The 27883-nt window shown below is 40.8% G+C and overlaps 1 protein-coding gene and 1 long non-coding RNA gene across 4 annotated transcripts in view; one reads left to right on the top strand and one right to left on the bottom strand.

Annotated features, from left to right (window-relative positions):
* SLC9A9 (solute carrier family 9 member A9) overlaps positions 1 to 27883 on the top strand; it is a 676865-nt gene that overhangs the window by 532914 nt on the left and 116068 nt on the right. For 2 of the 3 annotated variants that reach the window (XM_061167802.1, XM_061167803.1), the window contains exon 14: positions 1474 to 1553. In XM_061167802.1, the coding sequence (XP_061023785.1) occupies positions 1474 to 1553 (80 nt within the window). Of the gene's footprint in view, positions 1 to 1473; positions 1628 to 27883 lie in introns of all 3 variants that reach the window. The other variant, XM_061167805.1, reaches the window with a different exon arrangement.
* LOC133073799 (uncharacterized) overlaps positions 1596 to 27883 on the bottom strand; it is a 35548-nt gene continuing 9260 nt past the window's right edge. The window contains exons 2-3 of the long non-coding RNA XR_009697047.1: positions 21999 to 22033; positions 1596 to 1642 (exon numbers count right to left, since the gene is read on the bottom strand). This is a non-coding gene — a long non-coding RNA (uncharacterized LOC133073799). The remainder of the gene's footprint in view (positions 1643 to 21998; positions 22034 to 27883) is intronic.

Here is a 27883-nt window from a genome sequence, read left to right as displayed (position 1 = left end):
AGCAATCCTGTTTAACGTGCTCAAACCCACCTTTTCCTGAATCATTAGCACAGAATTTCCATCAACATCACACAGAACAGTGACATGCTAAGGAATGCTATTTAGGAAACTATTCGGTGTTGGAAATCAGAGATCTTCAAACAACCAATGAGAAAGCCTGCCGGTTTGGGTTTTCATTTTATTGTTGAGTTTCTGCTTCAATCATTTTAGGCAGAGTTTAGATGGCTACCTAGAAAGGGATCACACTTAAGCTTTCTTACATCCCCATTATGTTTGTGAGGCATGGAACTGAAGCACCTGCTGTGACATGTGTTTCGGAGCAGAATACAGCCTTTTGTGTTCAGTTATTTATCATTAACCATCAGTGGTACTGTCTGGAGAGGGGAATAAAAAGTAAATACATTAAATGAAGCGAATTAACTTAGATTCATCTTAAGGCTGGCTTTGGAGCAGCCAGCGGTTTGTCACTGTCTTCCATGCATCCTGATTTCTTGCGAATGTTCACTTACTACTGGACTGTGAACTCCTGAAACCATTTGGGGATGGAAACCAATGGTCCAAACAAAGCAATGAAATCCATTTTAATATATAAGTGCTTTTAATGATGGAGATAATTGCAACTGATTGAAGTCCAGAATTTTCTTAATATGAGAAATGGGATACAAAGAAAAAGATAAAATGTCACTGAATCTCCTTCATACCACATTGCAATGTTCATTATCATCTACCTCTATAAAGTTCACCAAAAATTTTCACCTTTTCCCCTTTTTCTCACATTGTCATCCTGTACTGTTACGTAAACACCCACCAAATGCTTTCTTTTTGACCTTCTTAATTCCTTTTCTTCATCCCTCCCACTGTGGTCCTTTCGGAAAAAAGAGGGGAGGCAAGGGGGCTGGGAGATAAACACATTCAGTTATTACAGGCTTCTTAACAAGAATGTCTATTTCAAAACTTCAGAATTGAAGGGGAAAGATATCAAAAAATTAACCAGAGCCTTTGATAGTGATCTATCTAAAAGAAAATGAATGAAAACTAGTTTAACAATGATTAGTCTGTTAGCCCTTTAGTCTTGACCTTTTGGTAAATCATAAATAAATACCATCCAACTTTGACAGAAGTAACTGCAAAATTCCCACAACAGCAATCTGACAGAAATGTCATTTTTATTGGTGTTAAAAAAGTGACATTTCTAAGCTGTTTAATAAAACAGGGATTATTAAGAAAAGTAAATGTTGAATTATGCCACAAGAGTCTCATCCGTATGGCAAGATCTATGAGCTAATTGCTTGGCAGCTGCTTCACCATTTAGATAAAAATGCCTCTACCTGGAAAGTTTTTTTTTTTAAGTGGTTTAATTTGATATATAGTTTAAATATATTAAATACATACTATATATTAATGTTGATATTATATGTCAGTATTTTATATTGATCATTTCTCTAATGACTTCTTCTACTGTCCCTTCTCCAGGAAGCAAATAATTTGGGTAAAAGCACAACAAAATCAGAGAGTGCCTGGCTCTTCAGAATGTGGTATGGCTTTGACCACAAGTATCCTTTGATAATGATCATCTTCCTGATCCTTCTACATGGCAGAGATGAACTTTGAGCACTTCATCACTGAGGTATGTGCCTCTGCTCTGCAAGAAACACCAAAAGGTAAAGTGAATTTGTGACCAAACTGAACCAAAAGAATGATTTCAAATAATCAAAACGTATGTCATTTATACTTATGTATTACAAAGAGCTAAAGTGAAATCTCTCAGAAACAACTGAATTTGGTGTATGTGTGACAATCTACTATTTCCTAATGCCAGATGATAAAATCGTGGAGTCTTGAGAAATGGACCCATCTTACTAATTTTACTGTTCATCCCTTTGTAAAAATATCTTATTTCTGGTGGAGTCAGTCAGGATGATAAAGCCCCTTCACCCTTCTGCTAGGAACCTATTTATCTGTTTTTGTTTCATGCTGTAAAAAATGAAAGGGGAGGGAGAGAAGTGAGAACGAATGGTCCAAGGAGAAGCGTGAGTCCAGTCATCACACTGTGAAATAATACTGCTTTGTTTTCCAGGAAACACTTGAGTAAGTTTTTTTTCTAGTGAATGGCAATTTTAAAATTCTAGCAATCAGTGTAAACATAGAGGCTCAGATACATGTTGCCATGTGACTCACAGGGCTGAGAAGTCAGGCCTGGAGGGCTTTGCCATTGTGAGTTGCAGTAAGCGGTCCATCTCTAATCCCAGGCAAAAGCACCACAGAAGAAAGGAAAGAATTGCACTGAAAATTGAATGTGTTGGGTCTTTGTAGTTGGTTTTCCACAGTCACAAATCCCTCTCCTTTCAGGGAGAAAATGTCAGTCACTGGGTGATTTTAAAGCAGCTTGGCAGTGATTAAAGCCACAGCAGATCAGTGGGAGAGGAAGAATTAAGAACGGGTAAAAGAAAGTCAAAGAATAAGATGAAGAAGAGGTAAAAGTGGAAAGGGAAGAGGAGGCAAGAGAAATACAGGAAATTCACAGCAGAAAGGAAAACCAATAAGAGGAATGACTGTAGAAAAATACAAGAGTGACTCGAATCAGCAAAAATGAATCAAGGTTAAAATTAGAAAGCAATTCTGGGAAAGTAGAAGCATTCCAAGAATTACGAAATAGAGATGTGAAAGGTAGAGGCTTTCTGAGGCTATGGTTTTATTTTTCCATATTCCTGTTATCCATGGACAAATACCTTATCTTGCTCAATCTTGAGCTTTCATGGGCAGTGTAAGCTGCCTCCACCCTAAAAGTGGCCCATCTTGGCCATTAACTGCCTCCAGGAGGTGCTGGTACCTCATTAACCACTCACTGGTCCCTGGCTTTTAGCAGGTTATGCAGGTTTATGTTCTAGGTTGTGCTTCTTGTAGAAATATATTTCCCCTGCCATTGCTTAGGTATCTTACCAAATTTGTAAGAAGTTATAAAAATCTTGCTAAAGAGTACATATAAAGGCTGCTTGGTTATGACAAAATGTACAGGAAGGTAATGTTTTGGGGTTCCTGAACCCGATATCTGGCTTATGTGAACAGAGGTTTCCCCATCCATCCAAGCAATGTGCTGGATACCAGCTCAGTGCCCTACAACTCAACTCAATCCTAACATTGTCTACCTGGATACAGTGTCTGATCCTCACTGGTAACAGCTTGGTCCCACAAGACTGCTGCCCTCACCGCTTCAGATGCCAGCCACAAGTCCAGGTTGCTACTTACGCTTCCAATCTTTCGGCTACAGGTTGGAGGTTCCATAACCTCCTCCTTGGATTCGATTAATTTGCTAGAAAACTTCACAGAATTCAGAAAAATGTTTTACTTACTAGATGACTGGTTTATTAGAAAAGGATATAACTCAGGAAAAGCCATATGGAAGAAGTGCGCAATAAGAGGAAGGGCATGGAACGCCCATGGACTCTGTGGGTACACCACTCTCCCCAAATCTCCACCTGTTCACCAGTCTCCAAATTCTCCTCAACTCCATCTTTTTGAGGTTTTATGGAGGCTTCATTGCATAGGCACAATGGATGAATCATTGGCCACTGGGGACTGAAATCCATTACCAGCCCTTCCCACATTCCCAGACACGGGAAAGGCAGGGCTTGAAAGTTCCAACCCTCTAATCACATGGTTGGTTCTCCTGGTATCCAGCTCCTGACCTTAGATGGGGTCCAAACGTCACCCATTAACATAACAAAGGATGCCTTTTTGCTTTCATCACTTAGGAAATTTAGGGATTTTAGGAGCTCTATGACAAAACTAAGGGTGAAGACCAAATTGATATTTCTTATCATAAACCACAATATCACAAAATGGCGAATCAGAAATTAGATAAAAGATGATTCTGTTCAAATTCTGACAGTGTTGTAAAGAATGCTTTACAATGAAGAAAAGAAACAAAATGGGAAAAAATAACTGGGAGACAAGAAAATGAAAGTGGCAACCCTCCCCAAGTTTTATCTTAGAGCAGTGACACTAAATTCAGATGATGTCATAGATTTTGTCTCACATTTCACCAGGGGGTTATTTCCGTGTGATTGTGGAAGACTAGCAAAAAATGAAAGCGGACTTAACACTCTTAGTAATATCTCTTCTCATGGTAATTTGTCCTCTTGTGCATTCATTCTAGAAATTGCAGGACCACCATCACTGCATAAATATATTTTCTCTTAGACAACAGAACTTTTATATCCCAGTTATGCTCTGAATTCATATCCAGAGAGTAGCAAAACCAACCAATGTCCACTCTGTACACTCTTGATTTATCTGTATTTTTAGAGATAAATTATCCTCTTGGTGTTTATGTCCATTCTATTGTCCCCCCAGAACCCAGCTGCTGTGCCCTGTGGACTCATGGGTAGGCTCTGCCAGATGCGATCTCCCGATTCCAGGGTTAGGTTGCCTGGCTCAGGCCAAAACAGAAATTGTGAGGCCACAAGAAATGGACTATGCAGTTTGGAGCTGCTCAAGTTTCATTTTAGTAAAACTGCATCCTGCTAATGAAGCATCATAAAGAATTACTGACAAAAGAAAAAGAAGAATAAATGAGCCTTTGTCTGTACCTTTATCAGCCAGCATTCTCTAGAGAAACAGAATCAGTAAGGAGTACACACATATACACAAATACATATGTATACCTGTACACATACACGTACATGTACACATACACATACACGTACATGTACACATACACATACACGTACACGTACACATACACGTACATGTACACATACACGTACATGTACACATACACGTACACGTACATGCACACATACATGTACACATACACATACATGTACACATACACGTACACATGGATTTACTTCAAGGAATTGGCTTATGAGTTTGTGAGGGTGGCAAGTCCAGAATTTGTAGGGCAGGCTCTTAATCTAGAAACTCTCAAGCAGGAGCTAAGATTCAGTAATCTTGAGATAAAATTTCTTCTTCCTCAGGGAAACCTCAGTTTTGCCCTTAAGTCCACCCAACTGATCAGATGAGACCCACTTACATTCCTGAGGATCATCTCTTTAAAGTGAACTGACTGTAGATGCTAACCACTCCTACAGAATACCGTCATAGCGACACCTAGATTCGGGTGTTTTTTTTTAATTGGAGTATAATCGCTTCAATGTTGCATTCATTTCTGCTGTAAAGTAACATGAATCAGCTGTAAGTGTGCATATATCCCCTCCCTCCTGAGCCTCCTTCCCACCCCTCTAGGTCATCATAGAGCACCAAGTTGAGCCCCCTGTGTTATACAGTGGCTTTCTGCTAGCCATCTATTTTCATGCGGTAGTTTTAGAGTTTGATTGAATAACAAGGGAGCCTAGTCAAAAAAAACATAAATCTTAAGTGTCACAGTACTCAGTTCACATTCAATAATTGCCAAATATTCAGACTCAAGGAAGAAAGATCCTCAACTCACTATCAGTATCAACAAAAAACAAGTCACTATTGCTCATATAGTTTTGTTTTTTTACTTTCTCATAGCATAATTAATATATACTGTTGTTTTTGTTCAGTCACTGAGTCACGTCTTACTCTTTTGCAACCCCATGGATTGTAGCCTGCCAGGCTCCTCTGTCTGTAGGATTTCCCAGACAAGAATTCTGGAGTGAGTTGCCATTTCCTTCTGCAGGAGATCTTCCTGACCCAAGGATTGAACCTGTGTCCCCTGTGCAAGAGGTATCTCCTGCCCTGCATGTGGATTCTTTACCTCTGAGCAACCAGGGAAGCCCAGTTAATACACATGCATTCCTATAAAACTTTTCCAAAAGCTACAGAAGAGTAAAAATAATAAAAATTAGCATTCCATAAGGATGAACAGGGCTTCCCTGATGGCTCCGAGGGTAAAGCATCTGCCTGCAACGAAGGCCAAGGACTGTGTTGAGTGCTTTACATTATAATTTCATGTCACCTCCACAGCTCTGTAGGAGGGTGGGAGGGTCTAAGAGTATAATACCACACAAATGGACTGCTGATTATGTCCTCCTTGGATGAAACAGCCAGAGCCCTCTCATTCAAGAATGTTGCTGGAAGCCTATGGTGCCAAAATTGATGATTAATTAAGATTTCATTATGATTCCCTGTGGGCAGCAATTCTGAGTCATGCAATGCAAAGCAGAAATTGAGAAGGGGAAGATGTTACAGCACACCAGTGCTTTGCCATTGAGAACATTATTTTGTTTAATCCTAATAACCGCCCTTTCGGTTTCATTCTCACAAAGCCTCTCTTTGAGGTTGAAGAAGCAAAAATCTCAAAGGACTTAAATAGCTTTCCTAAGGTTTCACACCTAGTGTCGGTTCCATGATTCAAGCCCAGATCTATCACAATCTAAAACCCATAAATACACTTAAATGAACTCTATCATTTACAACTCTGTGTCCCTGATAGCCCTTATTTACATGTAAACCCCATCTCCATATGTTCAGAATGTCACTATCAAAGCAGTTGACTATTATGACTCTCACATTGTGTCATGAAGAGCTCACATCTCATACATTTGTTGAATATATATGGGGTGATGCATTTGAACTGTGGTGTTGGAGAAGACTCTTGAGAGTCCCTTGGACTGCAAGGAGGTCAAACCAGTCAATCCTAAAGGAAATCAGTCCTGAATATTCATTGGAAGGACTGATGCTGAAGCTGAAGCTCCAGTACTTTGGCCACCTGATGCAAACAGCTGGACTCACCGGAAAAGACCCTGATGTTGGTAAAGATTGAAAGCAGGAGGAGAAGAGGGCAACAGAGGATGAGATGGTTGGATGGCATCACCAATTCAATGGACATGAACTTGGGCAAACTTCAGAAGATGATGAGAGACAGGGAGGCCTGGCTTGCCATAGTCCATGTGGTCATAAAGAGTCAGACACGACTTGGTGACCGAACATACACAAGGTTAGGGATCCTGGTAGGTCCCGCTAAGAACACTACCACTGAGGAGTCTCCAAGTTTCTAAATCAGGTTCTCAGCTTTTCAGAGGCAGAGAGTTCAATATGCCAAAGACTCCAAGAATGGCTTAGTGTCATAGAGATGGTTGCACTCTAGCCAAGCTCCAGGAGAGACAAGTAGAAAGCCAACGTCAAATTCCTAAATTATCATAGGTATCCTCATGGTGGGGGTGGGGGGAGGGAAATTCTTTTTTCTTTATTTTTTTACTTTTACATTTCTTTTTGGCTATGCTGGGTCTTCGATGCTGCACCTAGGCTGTCTCTAGTTGCAGTGAGTGGGGGCACCCTTCACTGTAGTGTGCAGGCTTCTCTTTGTGGTGGCTTTTCTCGTGGTGCACAGACTCTAGGGCACGCGGGCTTCAATAGTTGTGCTCCCAGGCTCTAGAGCTCAGACTCACTAGTTGCAATGCAGCTGCTTAATCGCCCAGTGACATATGGGATCTTCCCCATAGGAGATGGATCGACACATAGGATCAAACCCATGTCCCTTGCATTGGCAGGCAGATTCTTAACCATTGGACCACCAGGGAAGTCTGGGGAGGGATAGTCCTTCCCAGCCTTTGGAAGGGTCAAGTCACAATCTGGTCCCTGGTGTCCCTCTGGCCTGCTCTCTTCATCTTGCTCACTGGCTCACTCTACCCCAGCCCCCATGGCCTTCCTGGGATGCCCCAAGCACCTCACTGCTTCAGGGCATTTGCGCTGCGCCTCTTCCTGCCCTCTCACTAGGGATACTCTTCTCTCAGACATTCACATGCCTCCCTCCTTCAACTCTTTTATCCAGCTTAGCAGTGAGAACGTCCAGGCTCCATATTTAAAGTAGCTGTCCCAAGAGAAGCACCCCCTTACCCCTTCCTGCTTCATTTTTCACCATTATGCTTATTACCATCTGACGCTATGTGTACTTTTTGTATTTGTTATAATATTCTCCACCAACGAGGATATATGCTTTCTGGGGACAGGGATCGGAGTCTGTATGCAAGACATAGAATAGTATTTGGCACACAGTGAACACTCAATATGTATTCGTTGAATGAACGAATCAAGCAAGCAAGCAAGCAACATTTTCTATCCAGGGCACCTTCATTCTACACACTGATGTAACAGAAAAATCCAATTAATTATCTGAAGGTTGCTAAGTGAGTATGAAAGCAGAGCAAGGCAGAGCAGGTAATCTTAGTTTTTTTCACCCAGGCTGCCTTTCAGCACCAGAAACCACACCCCCGTGGACACCCACCTCGCCCCTCAGCCTCAGTGTCCCCGGCAGGGACAGCCACCACAGTCCACTTGGATCCCTGTTGCCTCACTGATCACCTTCCTATGGTTGGTGCATTTCCCCTTAGGTTTAATTAGTACACCTGATCTCATCTATGCAAACCTGGCTCTGGCTTAGAAGACATTGTCTGTCTGAGTGACTGTATCTTATCTCACCAATTGTGTGTTGATTTTATTTGTGTACAGAAGTCAGAACTTTAGAGCCACTTATCATCCTCACTAACAATCTCTTATAATGAGAAGAAATTGATGTCCCCTTATTCAGATTTTAAGACATCAGATAAAACGGCTTGCTTAGATTCACAGTGTTACAGCTGGTGTGGGAGTCATAGGTTGCCCCATTCATTGGTGACTAATAATGTTGCTGGACTGTCTGCTTCCTACTGTCTCTCTGTTTTATCATTTATCATCTCTCTCCTTAAGTATGTGTATATATTTGTTCTACAAATGTGAATGACAGAGGATAAGAATGACCTTTTCCAAAATAAAAAATGCAGCCTAAAATCATTTTTAGCACTTCCTGTATGCCGACAACCACCAAAAATAAGAAGTGATCCTGTGGTTGCCAACATTTTACATAGTGTAAAGAAAGCACAAAGATAACAATGGATTGGCAAGTTGACACAGTAACAGAGTTACATAAAGTCACATGGATGAAGACTTCCTTCCCATCACTGGTTTGAAATGAACTGTGCGCTGAGATATTACTGACAAAATGTAAGACCTATGGCAGATGTGTGGATGCTGTGGCTCTTGAGTTTTCCATTAAAAAGTCCGGCAAGGAAAGTGGCAGATGCCAGACCCCCTCCTGGACCAAAGAGTAACAGACTGCCTTCTAGGAAAAGTCTAATGTGAACATCATTATAATCCAAAATGATACTTAGAACCAGGTATTTAATGGACTTAAATGGAATGGCATTGTAGTCTTAAAAGAAAAAAAAGAAGGAAAAATAACATATTTCCTCTTAAAACTTGACAGAATTCATTATATCCCACACAGACATGCTTATTTTAAATCATAGGTATGAATATTGTAAGCAGCAATTTCCATTTTAAATGATGATCACTGCAATGCAGTTTTTCTTACTCTGACTAGCTGAAGCATCTATGAATTATTTATTGGATTGGTACTGTGGCCTTGTGAATGACTTGAGTTTACTTTGCAAAAAACTCTCAGAGGAACAAGGAATATTAGCTCTGTGATTCCCGTTTTATAAATGAGGCAACTGAGCCCAAACGAGGGAAAAGGCACCTCCAAGGTCAGTGAAGGACTTGGAGGCAGTATTCATAATCAACAAAGAGTGAGCTGTGTCCACCTGAAGAATCCATGGGTCCCTGTTCCAGAAGTCGCTCCACTGAGCATTAATATGCATGTGATGCTACCGTTGTAAGTGTGCCTGGCATACAGTTGGTAATTTGACATGATAGATTCTTGAGTAGCTCATCAAAAACTTGACCAGCCTGTAAGTAGGGTGTACTTTACTTTAAGCAGAAATCCAGAGGGATAGCAGAGGATATAAGTAAGATGCTTTTTGTTGAACTTATTGAGTGCCTACTATGTGCCAGACAACATACTAGGTAGGTATGAGGCCAATAGCAAACAAGGTAGTCAAGGTTGACTCTCATGAGGTCTTGCTTATTTGACTCATTAAAATCAGTCATGACCCCAAAGCTCCTTGAAATGCCAGGTGATCCTTAGTATAGGAAAGAGAGACATTGGCACCACCAGAGTTTAATGGGGGGAATTTTTTAGGGAGCCATAAATTAAAATCATGTGTCACCCTTACTTGCAAAATGTAACCAGATACCTCCATAAGTGGTTTCAGAAAGCACCAAAATTTCAAACTGTTTGAAACAAATGTAAGCAGTCAGCTTTCTGAAGACTCCCTCTAAATGCATCCCTGATGGTATCCCACGTGAGGATGTACATGGCATTGTAACTGCTTCCCTTCCAGGAGGCTGGCTGTAGGAAAGAGCTGAGCTTCAACAGTAGTGAGCCAGCGCTCTCACCCAGGTGGTTAATCCGTTGGATATGCAGCTTGGTTTTTGGTCATCCTTCTCACAAATGCTAATGTGGAAAGATCTTGTACATAACTTTTGATTTAGCACTTAAGTGTAATGAAATTAAACTTCACTAAAAGAAAACGCTAGCTTCCTGGATCCTTGTGTTCCTTGACTGCTTGGTGAGAACCAAAGTAGGGGGATGTTATCAGTACCTGGCAACAGCTATCTTTGTTCAAGTCATAACTTCACTCTTCCATAATTTATTCTTCCATAATTTCTTCTTCCATATCATGGGAATAATAAACACCATCCTCTGTTTTGGTTTAGACCACTGGAAAAGTTGGCTAGTTATTTACTCAGCTTTGTACTGATGGCAAGTTGGTCAATCATCTCTCAGAGCCAAAACATGATTAAAACAGTTAAATAGTGCAATTTTCTTAAGACCCTGTGGCCTAAATACATTGGAGTATTCCATAACTGGACTAAAACTTTTCTGGAGTCTTGACAAGTGACTACAAGCATGACATTGTGAATTGTTGCCCAAACATGTTGCATAACCTACTGTGATTGTGGAAAGTTGTGGATCCCAAGATGATAATTGAGTTTTTTACAATAATCTCAGGATTCTGTATGAGTTTTGGCATCCTTGATTTGTTTTGCTTTATCCCCTGTAAAAGTTTTAATAATAATTCTGTTAAATGAGAATGCTTTCTCACTTCATCTTTACTGTAAGCAAAGTAAAAATCTGAGTTTATGCAAACAGGAAATCAGATGACTCCTCTTTTAAAATAGATTCATAAAACAAATTTCTTTAAATCCATTTTTTTTTAACTTTTTTTTTTCAAAACAACTAGTTTGGTTTCTGTGACATTTAAAGTGGATCTGTCTCATTGTGGCTGCTTCTCTGTCTTCGGGTGTGGGGTATCTTTCTTTGGTGGGTCCAGCATCCTCTGTCAATAGTTTCTCAACAGCTAGTTGCACTTTCGGTGCTCTCAGGAGAAGGTACGCGCAGCTACTTCGACTCTACCGTCTTGAACCAGAGGTCCACTTTTTAAAAAATCTTTTGAGCACTTTCTCATTGCAAAGCACCATGTTAGGCTCTCCTGTTTTCTGTTTATTCATGTATTCATTACATGTTTTTCAAGAGGCTACCGTAAGTCATGTACTATATTGGGCATGAGGAATACAGCTGTTGACAAGTTCTCACAGAGCTCACATTCCAATCTGGCTCTGTTTTTAAGTTTCTGATTTACAGATGTCTTTCCAGGAAATGGCAACGGTGTAAAGAAAGATAAACATCAACGTTCTACTCTTGGTTTTTATCAAATAGAGGAAGGTCTGGCTCAGGGTCATGGTTTGTGGACTTATTGTAGCCTACTCACTTACTAGTTGTGTCCTTTTAGGAATGTTATTTACCCTCTCTGGGCCTCAGTCTCTCAGCTGAAAAATGGAAATAATACAAGTCCCTACTTTATAAGTTTGTTTTGAGGATTAAGTAAGTTAACCCAAAGCACTCAGCAAAGGACGCAATAATGTGAGCTTTGCTATTGTCACCACTATCTGTTGATGTCTGCTTCTCTTAAAAGAAGGCATCATGTAATGTAATTAGTATTCATTGTCATTTATTATTTCTGGGTGACAAAAATATCCATGATCTTGCTGGCCTGTAATAATTTTTAGTTGCAACAGCCATATTTTAAAACAATAAGAAAGTCTCAGTATCCATAAGCAAACGGTTCCACTCAGGTTGTAAATCAAATGCAACTCTTCTGACTCAATTTGAGTCAATGGGCATAGCTGGGTGTTTGACACCTCCTTGTGTCCCCTGTGATGCACGTGTGATTGTTTCATTTATGATTTTTCTAAGTTATAGTACTTCATCCCATAGTTATTTTTCTGGAAATGATACCACAGAGAGCAATTTTGACTTGACAGAGAAGTGCAGCAATTTTTCTGCCCACAATGGAAGCTGTACAAGCCTTCCATGATAATTATTCCTCTTGTACCTTCTTGCGATAAAGGATAAATCTGCCTGATAAAGGAAATCTTAATTGCACCTGTTAGGTGAAGCCATCATGTTTTGTCATCAGCGTTGTAATGTTACATTTGAAGATTTCTAGGTCAGTACATACTGAATCATTTTTATTAGAAATAAAGAAGGAAAAAAATGTTAAGGTTGACTATGTGTGTATATATATATATAAAATCTTAATGTGCTCAGTTTTGAACTTAGTTTCAGGATTTCATCCCCATGGGGGAAAAAAGAGTATTTTGTTTAAACTGTCTTTCATTGCTACTCGGTCACTCCTTCTCAACCATAGGAACCAAGCCATTTACAGGCTGACAATAAATCCATGTGTTATCTGAGACGTGTCAGCAGCATGAGCCTTGGTTGCTGTGGTTCTTATATTCTCACCTGACAGGGAGACAGAGGCCAAGTCTATTTTGTGGGTGGCAGTTACTCAGTCCTGATCTGCGTGCGTAAGAAGCTGCTGTAGACACAGTAAAAGGTGTGTGGGCAGACATGGCCCTGCTCTGATGAAAGTTCACTCCACAAGGCGGATGGTGATGACATAGTCTCAGCATATGCCACGCCAGCTCATAAATAAGAGCAGGGAAAGAAGTACATGTGCTGGTGGTGAATGGAGGAAGAAACTGTAGGAGAAATCACTACTGTTCTTCTAGTCCTATGGGAAAGAGTCCAGGGAGGAACTGGGATTTCCTAACATGAAATGAAACAATGGGAAAGGAAGAAGAGTGTTCTGAGCAGAGGGAACACGTGGAGGGAGGTCCCATGACAAGTGTGGCATGAACAGCTCAAAGAAGCCTGAGTAAATCTGCCTGAAGGACAGAGTTGGGAGAAGAAATAGGACACAGTCTCCAGAGAACTATAGTGTCAGCCCATGGAGCAAAGGAGGAAACTCATTCCCTACACCTAGTGCAATCAAAATTCTCTCTCATTGGGGCTTCCCTGGTAATCCAGTGGTTAAGACTTCACCTTCCAATGCAGGGGGTGTCAGTTCAATCCCTGGTTAGGGAACTAAGACCCCACATGGCTTGCCGCCAAACAAACAAAAAATAACTCCATAAAACAGATGTGATGTTGTAATAAATTCAATAAAGACTTTCAAAATGGCTCACATTTTTTAAAAATCTTTTAAAAATTCCCTCTCATTGGTATTAATTTTTTTTCTTTGTTTGGTTTCTCAGATGGCTAGCAGTAGGGTAATGTGGAACAGGCTAAAGAACCTTGAGAGTTCCTTTTCTGGCACAAATCTGATTCATCTGCTGACAGCCATTTATCAAGTATCTACACATTTAATGCTTCCAGAATTAAATTGAATTTTAATATTTCCCCTGGAAAAAATAAATATGTTGTTTAACTTACCTTTAATCATTTTACCTAAATTTAGTTATAATACTTCTTTCCCAGAAAAGAAAATTATATGAGTATGCTTTCTAGCTGCTTCTGAAGCCACAGAGATAAATAAGAAATGGTGGTTGCCCTCAAGATGCCATAACGAGGTAGAGACAGCAGCCACCACTCCAAGAACTACATTAAAGTTATGAGCAAAAAAGTATTGTGGAAACCAGAGGTGGGTGTAACCAAGTCACCAATTTTGGAGAATCAGAGAATCTGCTCAGAAGTCACTTTGAAACCAGAGGGAGAAAAAAAGGGGAGAATAAAGAAAGAATCCGTAAGGAGCTGGACTGAGGATATGAAGGGCATTCTGGCAATAAAACAGCTCAGGCAGAGGCACAAACAGGGTGTGAGATGTTTGGAAAATGGTAAGAGTTTCAGTGCAGCTGGATCAGTGGGAAGTGAAACTAGAGTTCTCATGTGGACAGGTTAGGCTGAACCACACGTGTCGTAGTCAAGAAGATGGTTTTATCTTATCGACAGCGGGAGACCAAGGCCTCGCTTTAAGCCCAGAGTCACACAGTCCGTTTTGCTATAACAAGAACTCACAGCTATGTGGAGGGGGTGACAGGGAAAACAATAAACTTAGGACAATTCTGGACAGCTGCTCTCAAGAACACCCACCTGTTTTCTGTGTGGATGAAAATGAGGACAGGAATGTTCTTATTCTTCTTTGAAAAACATTCGGGAACACTTGATATTTGTTTCAGGGACTTCCCTGCCCATCCAAGTGGTTAAGATTCCACATTTGCAATACAGGGGGCGCTGGTATGATCTGGTTGGGGAAGTAAGATCCCACATTCCTGCCCACTGTGGCCAGAAAAACAAATAAATAAATTAACACTACAGTCCTATAAAGTAGGTCATTTAAATGTATGTGTGTGTGTGTGTGTGTGTGTTTCAAAACCAGGGTCCTTGTAACAACCTGGAGGGCTGGGAAAGGTTGGGAGTTGGGAAGGAGCTTCAAGTGGGAGGAAACATATATATGTGCATGTGTGCTAAGTTGCTCAGTCCTGTCCAACTCTTTGGGACCCCATGGACTGTAGCCCTCCAGGCTCTGCTGTCCATGGGACTCTCCAGGCAAGAACACTGGAGCCGGTTGCCATAGATCTTCCCAACCCAGGGATGGAAACTGCATCTCTTGTGTCTCCTGCATTGGCAAGCGGGTTCTTTACCGCTAGCGTCACCTGGGAAGCCTCAACATGCATACACCTATGGCTAATTCATGTTGATGTATGGCAGAAATTTAACCAATATTGTAAAGCAATTATCCTTCAATTAAAAATAAATAAATTTAAATATATTTATGTTTGAAAACGCAAATGTGTTAAAACAGAAAGGTGTCAATTCGTTAAGAGATTTTAAGAGATTTTTTTTTTTTTTTTGGCTTTCATTAAGGAAAATGATCTGGTGGTGAAATTGTTAGGTACTGGTTCAAAAGCCAACTGATTCAGCTTAGCTTCTGGTCTTGCAGTTACCTTCCCATGGTCAGAATCGGGAGCACCTCTGACAGAAAATGTCAGATTAAAAATCACTTCCAAAGAAAAGGCTGTTTTCTGTTCCCAAACTGATAAACTAGAATGCCACCAGCCCTCAGGCCACACTTAGCCCTGGGGTCAGCCACTTACCAGTGGTAACTGACGCTTTTGAATGTAGGGGAAGAAGCTCAAGAGAGCTAACCTTTTTCCAGAGGAAACAGACACATCCTCAAAGCATTGCCTTTGACATTCTTTAAAGCCATTTCCTTGGAATTCCTTGAAGTCCACCAGTGTGCTGAGGTTCGCTGACCTGCTGCCTGTAAACATAGGCAGAGCTGCTTTCCAACTTAATAAATACAGCGTTTAATAACTGGAACAGGAAAGACCACACGTAACTGCTGTGTCGCTTTCCTCACTACCCTTTCCTGAAGCCACAAACACCTCTTCCCACATCCCTCAGCACCAGCAGCACTTGGTTGCAGGTGCCAAGCTCTTTACCTTTCCTTCCCCTGCTTCATGTAGACAAGGGTCATACTTGCAGCTCCCAAGAGAAGTCCAAGCTGCCTGCATGCCCTACGGGAAGAGGGGACCCCTCTCAGAAGCAGGGACCCCACATCTTAAACAGCATAAGCCCAGAAGCCTGGTCTTTAGTTTGACCAATTCTTTTTCCTTTATTATTATTACTTTTTAAAATTTTTACTCTCAGTCTCAAGTCCTCGGGCCTTCTCTGAACTGCAGTGTTCAGAAGATGAACATTATGGTAATTGGTAATCCTACAAGCACTTTGCAAACATCAAGTGCTTCATAAAGTTGAAATGATACCAAATCCAGTGACAGTTTTATAGGCCTCAAGGCCCTCAGACTCACTATGCAGATATAAACAAAGAACTTTATTACATTTTTATTATTTTTAAATTCTAGCTGATTTCCTGCTCTATTCAGGATTATTATGAGCACACAAGTCTCTTCTCAGTCCACAGATAGGCCTTATTGAGAAATCTTTCTCCCCAGATCTCTGGTGCTCACAGTCCCACTCTTCTGAAGGCAATCCACTATGAAATGGATGCATCCCATTCCTCTATCAATTAGCCTGTTAAAAACACATGAAAAGATGCTCAACATCACTCATTATCAGAGAAATGCAAATCAAAACCACAATGAGGTACCATTACACGCCAGTCAGGATGGCTGCTATCCAAAAGTCTACAAGCAATAAATGCTGGAGAGGGTGTGGAGAAAAGGGAACCCTCTTACACTGTTGGTGGGAATGCAAACTAGGACAGCCGCTATGGAGAACAGTGTGGAGATTCCTTAAAAAACTGGAAATAGAACTGCCATATGACCCAGCAATCCCACTCCTGGGCATTCACACTGAGGAAACCAGATCTGAAAGAGACACGTGCACCCCAGTGTTCATCGCAGCACTGTTTATAATAGCCAGGTCATGGAAGCAACCTAGATGCCCATCAGCAGATGAATGGATAAGGAAGCTGTGGTACATATACACCATGGAAGATTACTCAGCCATTAAAAAGAATTCATTTGAATCAGTTCTAATGAGATGGATGAAACTGGAGCCCATTATACAGAGTGAAGTAAGCCAGAAAGATAAAGATCATTACAGCATACTAACACACATATATGGAATTTAGAAAGATGGTAATGATAACCCTATATGCAAAACAGAAAAAGAGACACAGATGTACAGAACAGACTTTTGGACTCTGTGGGAGAAGGCGAGGGTGGGATGTTTCGAGAGAACAGCATGTATACTATCAATGGTGAAACAGATCACCAGCCCAGGTGGGATGCATGAGACAAGTGCTCCGGCCTGGTGCACTGGGAAGACCCAGAGGAATCGGGTGGAGAGGGAGGTGGGAGGGGGGATCGGGATGGGGAATACGTGTAACTCCATGGCTGATTCATATCAATGTATGACAAAACCCACTGCAATGTTGTGAAGTAATTAGACTCCAACTAATAAAAATGAATGAAAAAAAAAAAATTAGCCTGTTAAGAATGCTGGTCCTTGCATAATCTCACGTACATGTGGAGCCACAAAAGTCAAACTCATAAAAGCAGAGAGTAGGGTGGCGGCTACCAGGGGCGAAACTAGGGGAAATGAAGAGATGTGGGTCACAGGGGGCAAAGCTTCCGTCATGCAGGATGAGTAAGTTCTAGGCGTCTAATATACAGTATGGTGATTACAGTTTGTAATTCTATACTGTGTACTAGAAATATGCTGAAAGTATACATCTTAAGTGTTCTCACCACCAAACAAAAAAGGTTACTATGTGGGGTGATGAATTTGTTAATTAGCTTGTGATAATCCTTTCAGTGTATTATTGTTGTTATTCAATTGCTCAGTCACGTCCGACTCTTTGTGACTCCATGGACTGCAGCACGCCAGCTTTCCCTGTCCTGCACCATCTCCCGGAGCTTGCTCAAACTCATGTCCATTGAATCAGTGATGCCATCCAACCATCTCATCCTCTTTCACCCACTTCTCCTCCTGCCTTCAACCTTTCCCAGCATCAGGGTCTTTTTCTAATCAGTCAGCTCTTCGCATCAGGTGGCCAAAGTATTGGAGCTTCAACATCAGTCCTTCCAGAGAATATTCAAGGTTGATTTCCTTTAGGATTGACTGGCTTGATCTCCTTGAAGTCCAAGGGACTCTCAAAAGTCTTCTCCAGTACCACAATTCAAAAGTATCGATTCTTCACAACGTATATATACATCAAAATATCAGTGTATACACCTTAAAATATATAGTATCTTTATTTGTCAACTATTCCTGAATAAAGCTGGGGGAAAAAAAAAATCTGTTCTTGACCTCCCAGCAAGTAAAGCTGGTGCTCTCCAGCACGTCCTTCCTGGCCTAACCTTTGTATGAGGCATTTGTGTTCCTAATAGGAACTACAGCTTAAACCCCCAATGAACACAGTTCTCTTACTAGTTCAGTCTTTTTACAAATCTTTGAAAATGTCATCTAGGCCTTTTAAAAGGACAGATTAGATTTAAATCAGAGTTTTCCAAACTGCTGACCAGGACTCATTCGTGGTTCTCATAATCAATTTAGTGGGCTCCTAACTAGCACTTTTTAATAAAAAGAATAATAATAGACTAGAGAAAATATGATAGGACATTGCAGAATAAAAATGCTGTATCTTGAAACTTGTTTCGGGTATGAGTGTGTGTGTGTGTGTACTAGTTTGTGATATAAAATATGTTTCTTAATGGAGATCCTAATCAGAAAGACTTGAAACCTTGATCTCTGCTGACTCAAACCCTTATTTAGGAACTCTCAGGCCTTCTCACCTAATTGCTTTATGTGCCAGGGAAATTGGATTAGGAGCTATAAGAGTTACGGAAGAGAGAACCATGGACTCTTTTAGGTTATTTTGGAAGATTTCATGGAGTTAGTGAACTTGAGCAGGATTTTGAGAAAAGGGCAGAACCTGACAAGTAGAAACCAGAGGGAGCCAGAGGAAAGGCAGATGAAGGAGCAAGAAAAGCATCCCAGAGCTGTGGATAGAGGGAATTTGAAGATCTGGCTCAGGAGGCCTGCCTCTCATTTGCAGAACCTCAGGCTCTAGGCCTGTTCAGAGCCAACATTTTCTGATCTACAAAATGAGTATAACCATATCTGCCCCACTTAGTAACTACAATTTTCCAATGGAGTAAGGTAAGTGAAACCACTTTGAAAACTCAGAAATATCAAACAAACACAAGATATGCTTAGTAAGTTTTTCCGCATGAAGCAAAGGTCACACATAAAGATAAGACTGGGTCCCTGGAACAGACTGAAGACAGCAGCTTGGCCCATGTAGGGCTGGCCATGAGAGAGGAAGGGATTAAAAGGCTTTTCTTGGGGAAATCTGTGGAGATTTTGAGTATTACATCAGCTGAAAATGTGTGGATTTGATTCAGCAGCTAATGGAGAACTGGATGATCTGTAGACAGGAGTGACAGTCTTGTTCTAGAAAGACTTATATAACAGCATTGATTAGGGAAAAGAAACAAGGCCCTAAATGGAACTAGTTGCAATGGGACTAGAAAAAAAAAAAAAAAAGACGTAGATGCTAGAAAACCCTGGCCCCCAATCCATAGAATTTTATGCTGCGTTACTGAGGGCCTCAGTGCTGCAGAGAGGAAGGGCCAGGGAAGTGCAGTTTTTAGGAGGTGAGGGGCTGCATGTAGCTGGGGGTGGGGGGTGGGGTGGGGTTCAAGCCTCTGCTTCTGCCCATCACAGAAACAGGAGACAGGAAGACTACAGTAAATCCCCTACATATAAATGAGTTCCATTCCAAGAGTGTGTGCCTAAGTCCAATTCGTTCAAGTTAGCCTACGTACTCAACCAACACAATCGGCTATATAGTACTGTACTGTAATAGGTTTACAATACTTTTCACACAAATAATACATAAAAAACAAATATAAACAATAAAGAAAAATTATTAATCTTACAGTACCTTCAAAGTACACTAGTACAGTACAATAGGGGGCTTCCCGTGTGGTTCAGTGGTAAAGAAACCACCTGTCATGGAAGGAGGTACAAGAGATGCAGGTTCAATCCCTGGATTGGGAAGATGCTCTGGAGAAGGGAATGGCAACCCACTCCAGTATTCTGGCCTGGGAAATCCTATCAACAGAGTAGCCTGGCAAACTGCAGTTCATGGGGTTGCAAAAGAGTTGGACACAATTTAGCAACTAAACAACACCAGTACAACAGCTGGCCTACAGGGGCTGGCACACACTTTTCTTTTGCATCTTTGAAATTTTGGAACAAAGTTTCATAGATAAGGAACATACTGGATCCTCTTGGGGAGAGGATGAGTGGTTGGTCCCAGCTCCCCCAGGTAGAAACCTATTTATAAGAACCTGCACCATGTTCTTGTTGAACCCTTTCTTTGGGAAAATGAACCACTGGGCCAGTCCTGCCTGGCAAATATAGTTCTCTTGACCTCTGAGTGAACTTGTTTTGTTCTCCTGAGCTGCTCTCTTAGAGGGAGATGCTCTGCAATTAAAATTCTACTCAAAGAGAGGTATAACACATTTTTAGTATTTTATGAAAATTCAGTCTCATCAATTTGTCTTCTATTTGCAGACTTTGCTTAAATTAAACCTCAGGTTAACTTATATTATGAGTACAGCCCTGATACCATATCCTACCAACTCAAGTTCAAACTCAGTAGCCTGGAGCAGCATGGGAGTGAGTCTAATAGCTAGGTTTGGTTATCTGTCATTTACTAGCTGTGTGATACTGCGGAATTTACTCAAACTCTCTGAACCTTAATTCCCTAATCTGTAAAATGATGAAGATGATCATGATAATAATACCTAGCCCTCAGGACTGTTGTAAGTTTCACAATCTTGAACATATCTAGCATAGAGCTTAGAAAAAAATAGACCCTCAATAAAAGTTTGTTATTGTTACTCTTATTTAGGGATATGAATTGACGTGTTCCACCCTCCTTCCTAACCACACACTACAGCTTTCCCTAATCCCATGGGCTGAAGCTTAGCCAGCCCAAGGAGAGGGGTTTCCAGGACTGACCTGGCAGCACCTATTTCTGCAGGAGCAAAAAGGCAATTTTTACTGCCTCTGTCTGTTAAGCCCACCCACAGTCTCTTTGAGCAAAATAACTTTGTTCCAGCTCAACAGTGGTCCAAACATGCCATGTGTCCCCCACTGGGAGTAGGCACATAGAGGTAGGACCACTCCATGTGTATGTACCACTTCAGTCTCCCTGTATCCAGGGGTCAGGGAAAGACAGGGTTCCCATGGCTGCAGTCTGCTGAGACCCGGGGCAGCTGACCTCCTCCTGCCCCACGATCAGAAGACTTCTTGGAGATCCCATCTGGCCATGAAAATAAAATGCTTATGTTTCTATCATAAAATATGATTGCAAGCATTACATTCAAGCAATTAAGTGAATAGAGTATTCCTTGTGAGAAAGTCAAGCATTCACCAGCTAAACCAGAAATTGTATTCAAAGAGTACACAGCTGGTCCCCAGAGATCACAAAGCAGCAAGATTATGAGTCAGGTGTCCTTGTTTGGGGTCCTGACTTTGTGGGCTATGTGAACTTGAGGCAACCCCTTCCAGCCCCAGTCTCCTCATCTGTGAGGACCTGGAATGCCCCTTCCTGTTCTTTATTTTATTTCTTTTTTTTTTTTTTTTTTTGGCTGTGCGATGAGGCGTGTGGAAGCATGCCTCCCATGAGTTCCCTGATCCAGGATGACCCGAGCTCCCTGCAGTGGAAGCATAGAATCCTAACCCCTGGACACAGGAAAGTCCTCCTTCCTGTTCTCTAACCAGGAAGACCACTCCACCAACACAGAGCACTGTTCCTGCAAGTTCAGAAATCCGAGGCTTTGACAACCCATGATACCCACACAGTATCCCCCACTTTTTTTTTAATAGGCTTGGAAACTAGAATTCATTTTTCAGTCTTGCATGTCTATTTATGCTTCCAACCAGTACCACACTGCCCAATAAGAGTGCTTAAAACAAATTCTTCTGTGAGAAATGGGTCCCCCAAAAAATCACTTTTATGAAAAGAAGTGTATATTCTCCCATGGTTGTGTGTGAAGAAAAGAAAGACACCTCTGGCTCCCTGTTGTATGTTTGGAATCTACTCTCCATGAATAGGGTGCACTTGTCATGTTTTTATCCTTGCAAATTTAACAAGATGTAATATCCCCTTTGGATGGCATGTAGTAAATAATTGAAGTAAATAATTGACATGGTAACTTCCTATGATTCAACCCAAGAAACAAACATGAAAATGAAGGAAAGAAATGGAATAAAGTCCAATAAGCTGTTGTCAATAGCTGCTTACCTTTTCATCAGCTTTCGGGAAGAACTGATTTCACCCTATTTGTGATAGAAACAAAGAAAGAAATCTTATGTCACTTCTAACAAACCATGAACTCATCTTTTTTATGATGCTCCTTAAATTGTCACCTTTCAAATATTTTTTTCTAACTGGATCTTCATCAACTTGATTCTGAAATAATTTTTTCAAGCGAGAGTTAGAAATAGCTTCTCTGCTAAGGCTGGTTGTGGATGAGAGAGGGCAAATGACCACAGGGGTGGCTTTTCTGTTCTAGCACAGAGCAGGAGACATTCTTCCCTTCTTACAGAAAGAGAAACTGAGGTTCAGCAGAGGTGGAACTAAAAGCCATGACCTGGGACAGCCCCATCCAGGGACCCTTTCCTTATCTAGTGTTTTATCTCTGTGGACTTCCACTATTTGATTTCTGATTTAGTCGAAAACATTTACATTTTCTTATAACAAATTCTTTTTGGAGGAATTTTGAATTTGACTTTTATTTTTCACTTATCTGTTTCCTTCAGTGATTTTCTTGATTTCCTCTTTTGTCTGGCTCATCATTCTGTTTGTTAATGCAAACAAACAAAACTATTTCTGCTCTTTTCCCAAGATACCATCTGATTAAACCATACATAAAACTGATTCTTTATTAAAGCCCTCAATGATTAATTGCCATGCTTGTGAACATTCTTGAACCAGTACTTGGCCAAATTCAAAGATGAAATATATCTTGAATGTTCCTCGCTGAGAAAAATGCTATCCATTATCTCATAGGCTCACAGATGGGCACATTCTGAGAGTCTAGCAATTGCTTCAGTATGCCTCCTGCCAGATTCAAGTTCATGTCCTTGAATTGTTAGATGCTTTTTGTTTATTTGAGGTTTAGTTGGTGAGAAGAAATTCCATTTCCTTTCATTTGCTATTCCAAAATAACTAGGCATTTTCCTTTCTGGAAAAAAGGCAAGTTAAATTTGCCCTTGGCCATGATACTACTTGGTAAAGAAATTGACAACAGTCATCTGAAAAGTTTTGTGGAGATTGTACGTAATGGCCTTTCTCATGATTTTTCTCTTGTTTTTTAATAGCAAGTGTTTTCCTTTACATTTTATCCAAAGGTTTCAATAAAAATAATATAATACGAAAAGGCCACAGAGTACTGAGAAAGAAACGAGACTTTAACATGATCATTTTAAGTATATTTTTTTACAACATCAAGTATCAGTTTTCTTTCTCAATTAGCTCAGCATTCATTTTGCTGAGAATAATGGAAAAACTAAATGAGTTTTTTAGTAAAGTTATGAGTAAAGTTATGCTCTTCATTCTCTCCATTTTTCTCCTATCTGGTCTCCAGTTCTTTGTGTATATCCTTTACCCTTGGGCTTCCCTGGTGGCTCAGATGGTAAAGAATCTGCCTACAATGCAGCCTGCAATGCAAGAGACTCGGGTTCAATCCCTGGGTCAGGAAGATCCCCTGCAGAAGGAAATGCAACACACCCCAGTATTCTTGCCTGGGAAATCCCATGGACAGCGGAGCCTGGCAGGCTACAGTCCATGGGGTTACAAAAGGGTCAGACAGGACTGATCAACTAACACTTTCACTTTACCCTTAGCAAAATAAAAATATGAGAACATTTTCCCCACAAATTTATTATGCTGAGAGAGTTTTAACTGGAATATGGGGAGAAATCCACTTTCAGATAAGGATTTATACAAGTCTGAACTGGTCTGTGAAATCTGTTTAGTCTATGCTTGGACCTTCCTACAAATTTGAGGGGAGAGGGAATAGTTAAAATTTGACTTAGTTCTCTTTTGCCCTTTAGTTTAATTAAAAAGAAATTCTTTATTCAGATATTCATAACATTAAATAAGACATTATTTTTCCTCCTTCTGAAGACAAGCTGTATTAAGACTGGCATATGCATAGATGAGACCCTTCTTTGAGGTGATGGAGATTCCAGTTCACTAAGGTCTATCCTTTCCCCAGTTTTCTAGTTACCTAGATTGGAATCCATGCCCCATCATTTCAATAACACCCTTACAAGCCCTCTGTATTCCTCTACATCTGTTGTCCTTTTGGTATACCCATCTGGCGAAACCCCAAGCATTGATAAACCCAACCCTCTGCTTTTGGGGGAAACTGCACCTGAGTTGCTGAGACTAGTTAGAGTTACATACCTGGGGAGACTGGTTCCCTTATAAACTGTTAATCACCAACCTCACATGACTCCATACCACTCAACTCTCTTACTTCACACATTGCATAATTTTTATCTTTACTTTTTCGAGCCTACATCTGCGCTCCTCAAACTTCAACTCTCCAACTTCCCATCACGCTGTCATCTCTCCCCTCCTCCTTCACAGAGAATAGAAGCCATTAGATGGGAATTTCTCCCAGCTATCTGTCAAACATTAAAACCAACCTACTTCTATACTTTCATTTTTCTTATATTGTCAACCACTTCTTCTCAACTAAATACTTTGAAATACTTTTTAAAAGTTTTTATTTTATTTTGGAGTATCGTTGATTCAAAATGTTGTGCTAGTTTTGGGTGTACAACAAAGTGATTCAGTTATACATATACAAGTATCTATTCTTTTTCTAATTATTTTCCCATTTGGATTATTACAGAATATTGAGCAGAGTAAACTAAGATCATGGCATCTGGTCCCATCACTTTATGGCAAATAGATGGGGAAACAATGGAAATAATGACAGACTTTATTTTGGGGGACTCCAAAATCACTGCAGATGGTGACTGCAGCCATGAAATTAAAAGATGCTTGCTCCATGGAAGGAAAGTTATGACCAACCTGGATGGCATATTAAAGAGCAGAGACATTACTTTGCCAACAAAGGTCCGTCTAGTTAAGGCTATGGTTTTTCCAGTGGTCATGTGTGGATGTGAGAGTTGGACTATAAAGAAAGCTGAGTGCCTAAGAATTGGTGCTTTTGAACTGTGGTGTTGGAGAAGACTCTTGAGAGTCCCTTGGACTGCAAGGAGATCCAACCAGTCCATCCTAAAGGAAATCAGTCCTGAATATTCATTGGAAGGACTGATGTTGAAGCTGAAACTCCAATACTTTGACCACCTGATGCGAAGAACTGACTCATTTGAAAAGACCCTGATGCTGGGAAAGATTGAAGGCAGGAAGAAAAGGGGATGACAGAGGATGAGATGGTTGGATGGCATCACTGACTCAATGGACATGAGTTTGAGTAAACTCCGGGAGTTGGCGATGGACAGGGAGGCCTGGCGTACTGCAGTCCATGGGGTTGTAAAGAGTCAGACACAACTGAGCGACTGAACTGAACTGAACTGAGCAGAGTAACTTGCACTATACATTAGGTCCTTGTTAATATCTATTTTAAATATAGTAATGTGTATATGCTAATCTGAAACTCCCAGTTTATCCCTCCCCCCAACCTTAAGTCTCAACTACTTTACACCAACTACAGTTGGTAAAGAATCCACCTGCAACACAGGAGACCCTGGTTCAATTCCTGGGTCAGGAATATCCCCTGGAGAAGGGGATTCTCCTTCTGTGAGTGAAGAATACTTCACTCCAGTATTCTTGGGCTTCCCTTGTGGCTCAGCTGGTAAAGAATCCACCTGCAATGTGAGAAACCTGGGTTCAATCCCTGGGTTGGGAAGATCCCCTGGGGAATGGAAAGGCTACCCACTCCAGTATTTTGGCCTGGAGAATTCCATGAACTGTATAGTCCACGGGGTTACAAAGAGTTGGACACAACTGAGAGACTTTCACTTTCATAGAAATACAACCTTAAGTAACCTCACAACACCTTCATCAATCATCTTCTTTTACCTTCCCTTTTAAAGTCAAAATTCTCAGAAAAATTGACAATAGTCACTGTCTCCATTTGTTCTCCTTCTATTCAATCCTTGCCCCACTCAGTTCTGTCTTCCATCTCAACGACATTACTGAATCTGTTTTGTTAGGCCCACAATGACCCCCGTGTTTCTAAACCATTCAGGTATGTTTTAGTCTTCTTCTGACATGTCTTTTTAGTAGCACATGAAACTGTTGAAACAGTGCATTCTTTTCTTAAGTAAAGATTGAGGGCAGGAGGAGAAGAGGACAACAGAGGGTGAGATGGTTGGATGAGATCACCAACTCAGTGGACATGGGTTTGGGTGGACTCCGGGAGTTGGTGATGGACAGGGAGGCCTGGCGTGCTGCGGTTCATGGGGTCGCAAAGAGTCGGACATGTCTGAGTGACTGAAATGAACTGATACTGTTGATGGCTCCCTTCTTGTCATACACTTTCTCTTGACTTCCCTGACTCAGCACTCTCTTTGAGTTTCCTCCTGTGTCTCTGGTTAGTCATTTTCAGGCTCAACTTCCTATTCTGTTAAGTGATGGAATTCATCAAGTTTCTATCCAAGGCCCTCTTCTCTTCTTACCCTATTCTCTAAGTGCCCATCTATGTTTTTGTTATTCAATCACTAAATCGTGTCTGACTCGCCACCACATGGACTGCAACACACCTGGCTCCTCTGCCCTCCACTATCTCCCAGAGTTTGCTCAAGTTCATGTCCATTGAGATAGTGATGCCATCCAACCATCTCGTCCTCTGCTGCCCCCTTCTCCTCCTGCCTTCAATCTTTCCCAGCATCAGGGTCTTTTCCAATGAGTCGGTGCTTCACATCAAGCAGCCAAAGTACTAGAGCTTCAGGATCAGTTCTTCCAATGAGTATTCAGGACTGATTTCCTTTAGGATGGACTGGTTGGATCTCCTTGCAGTTCAGGGAATTCTCAAGAATCTTCTCCAACACTGCAGTTCAAAAGGATCAATTCTTTGGCACTCAGACTTCTTTATGGTCCAGTCTCACATCCATATATGACTACTGGAAAAACCCTAGCTTTGACTAGATGGACCTTCATCAGTAAAGTTACATCTCTGCTTTTTAATATGCTGTCTAGGTTTGTCATAGCTTTCCTTCCAAGGGGGAAGCATCTTTTAATTTCATGGCTGCAGTCACCATCAGCAGTGATTTTGGAGCCCAAGAAAATAAAATCTGTCACTGCTTCTACTTTTTCCCTTTCTATTTGCCATGAAGTGTTGCTTTTGGATTAAAATAACAGGGAAACAGAGATAAGTCACAAATTTAAACCTCTATCAAACTCCAGGTACATAGATGTAACTTGATAACCCCACGCATATGCCTTAAACTCAGAAATTTCCCCTCCAAAATTAGTCCATGTCCAGCATCCCCTCTATTCTTTTATGCAGCAAAAAGTTCAAGCATTTTTCTGGAGACTCTCTCCTTAATCCAGCTCTTACGTAAGTCACCTCTCACCAGTTTTACTTCTTTCAAATTTTATGTTCAGGATAGCTTAGAACATTCTGATTGTTACTGTTTGCTTGAATTTTTAAAAAGAACTACCTAGCATCTTTTATTTTCCTCTAACCTCCTCTAACACAGTGAAACAAGAAAGACTTATAAATGGGAAATGATGTAAATGTAAAATACTGCACAGGATCGAATATTTTTTGAAAAAAAAAATTACATTTCAGGAAATTTTTTGTTTTTTTAAAGAGAGCAACATTAATAGTGGGCATCATGCTTGTCACCTTCTCAAAGTCATGGTCACTAAATTACACAGAAATGAGAGCACATAAAGGACTATAGCTACACCGAGAATTTCAGAAGGTCTAAATGGATTAATGTCTTATCTTCTTAGATACATACATTTCTTCCATTTGGTGGAGTTGTAAAATGGAGCTTTAAACTTAATTTTCTGATCATAAAATCTTAAAAATGGTCCTCCTCATCATATCATATTTCTGAAGAGATCTGGAATGTGGCCTGTAACAGAGATGTCTCAATATATTTTAAAATATTATCTTTTTTTTTTTTTTTTTTTCT

Source organism: Dama dama, chromosome 19, assembly GCF_033118175.1.
Source record: "Dama dama isolate Ldn47 chromosome 19, ASM3311817v1, whole genome shotgun sequence".
In the NCBI taxonomy this organism is placed as follows: Eukaryota; Metazoa; Chordata; class Mammalia; order Artiodactyla; family Cervidae; genus Dama; species Dama dama.
Note: the sequence above shows the minus strand (reverse complement) of the source record. Positions and strands in the feature narration are given on the sequence as shown.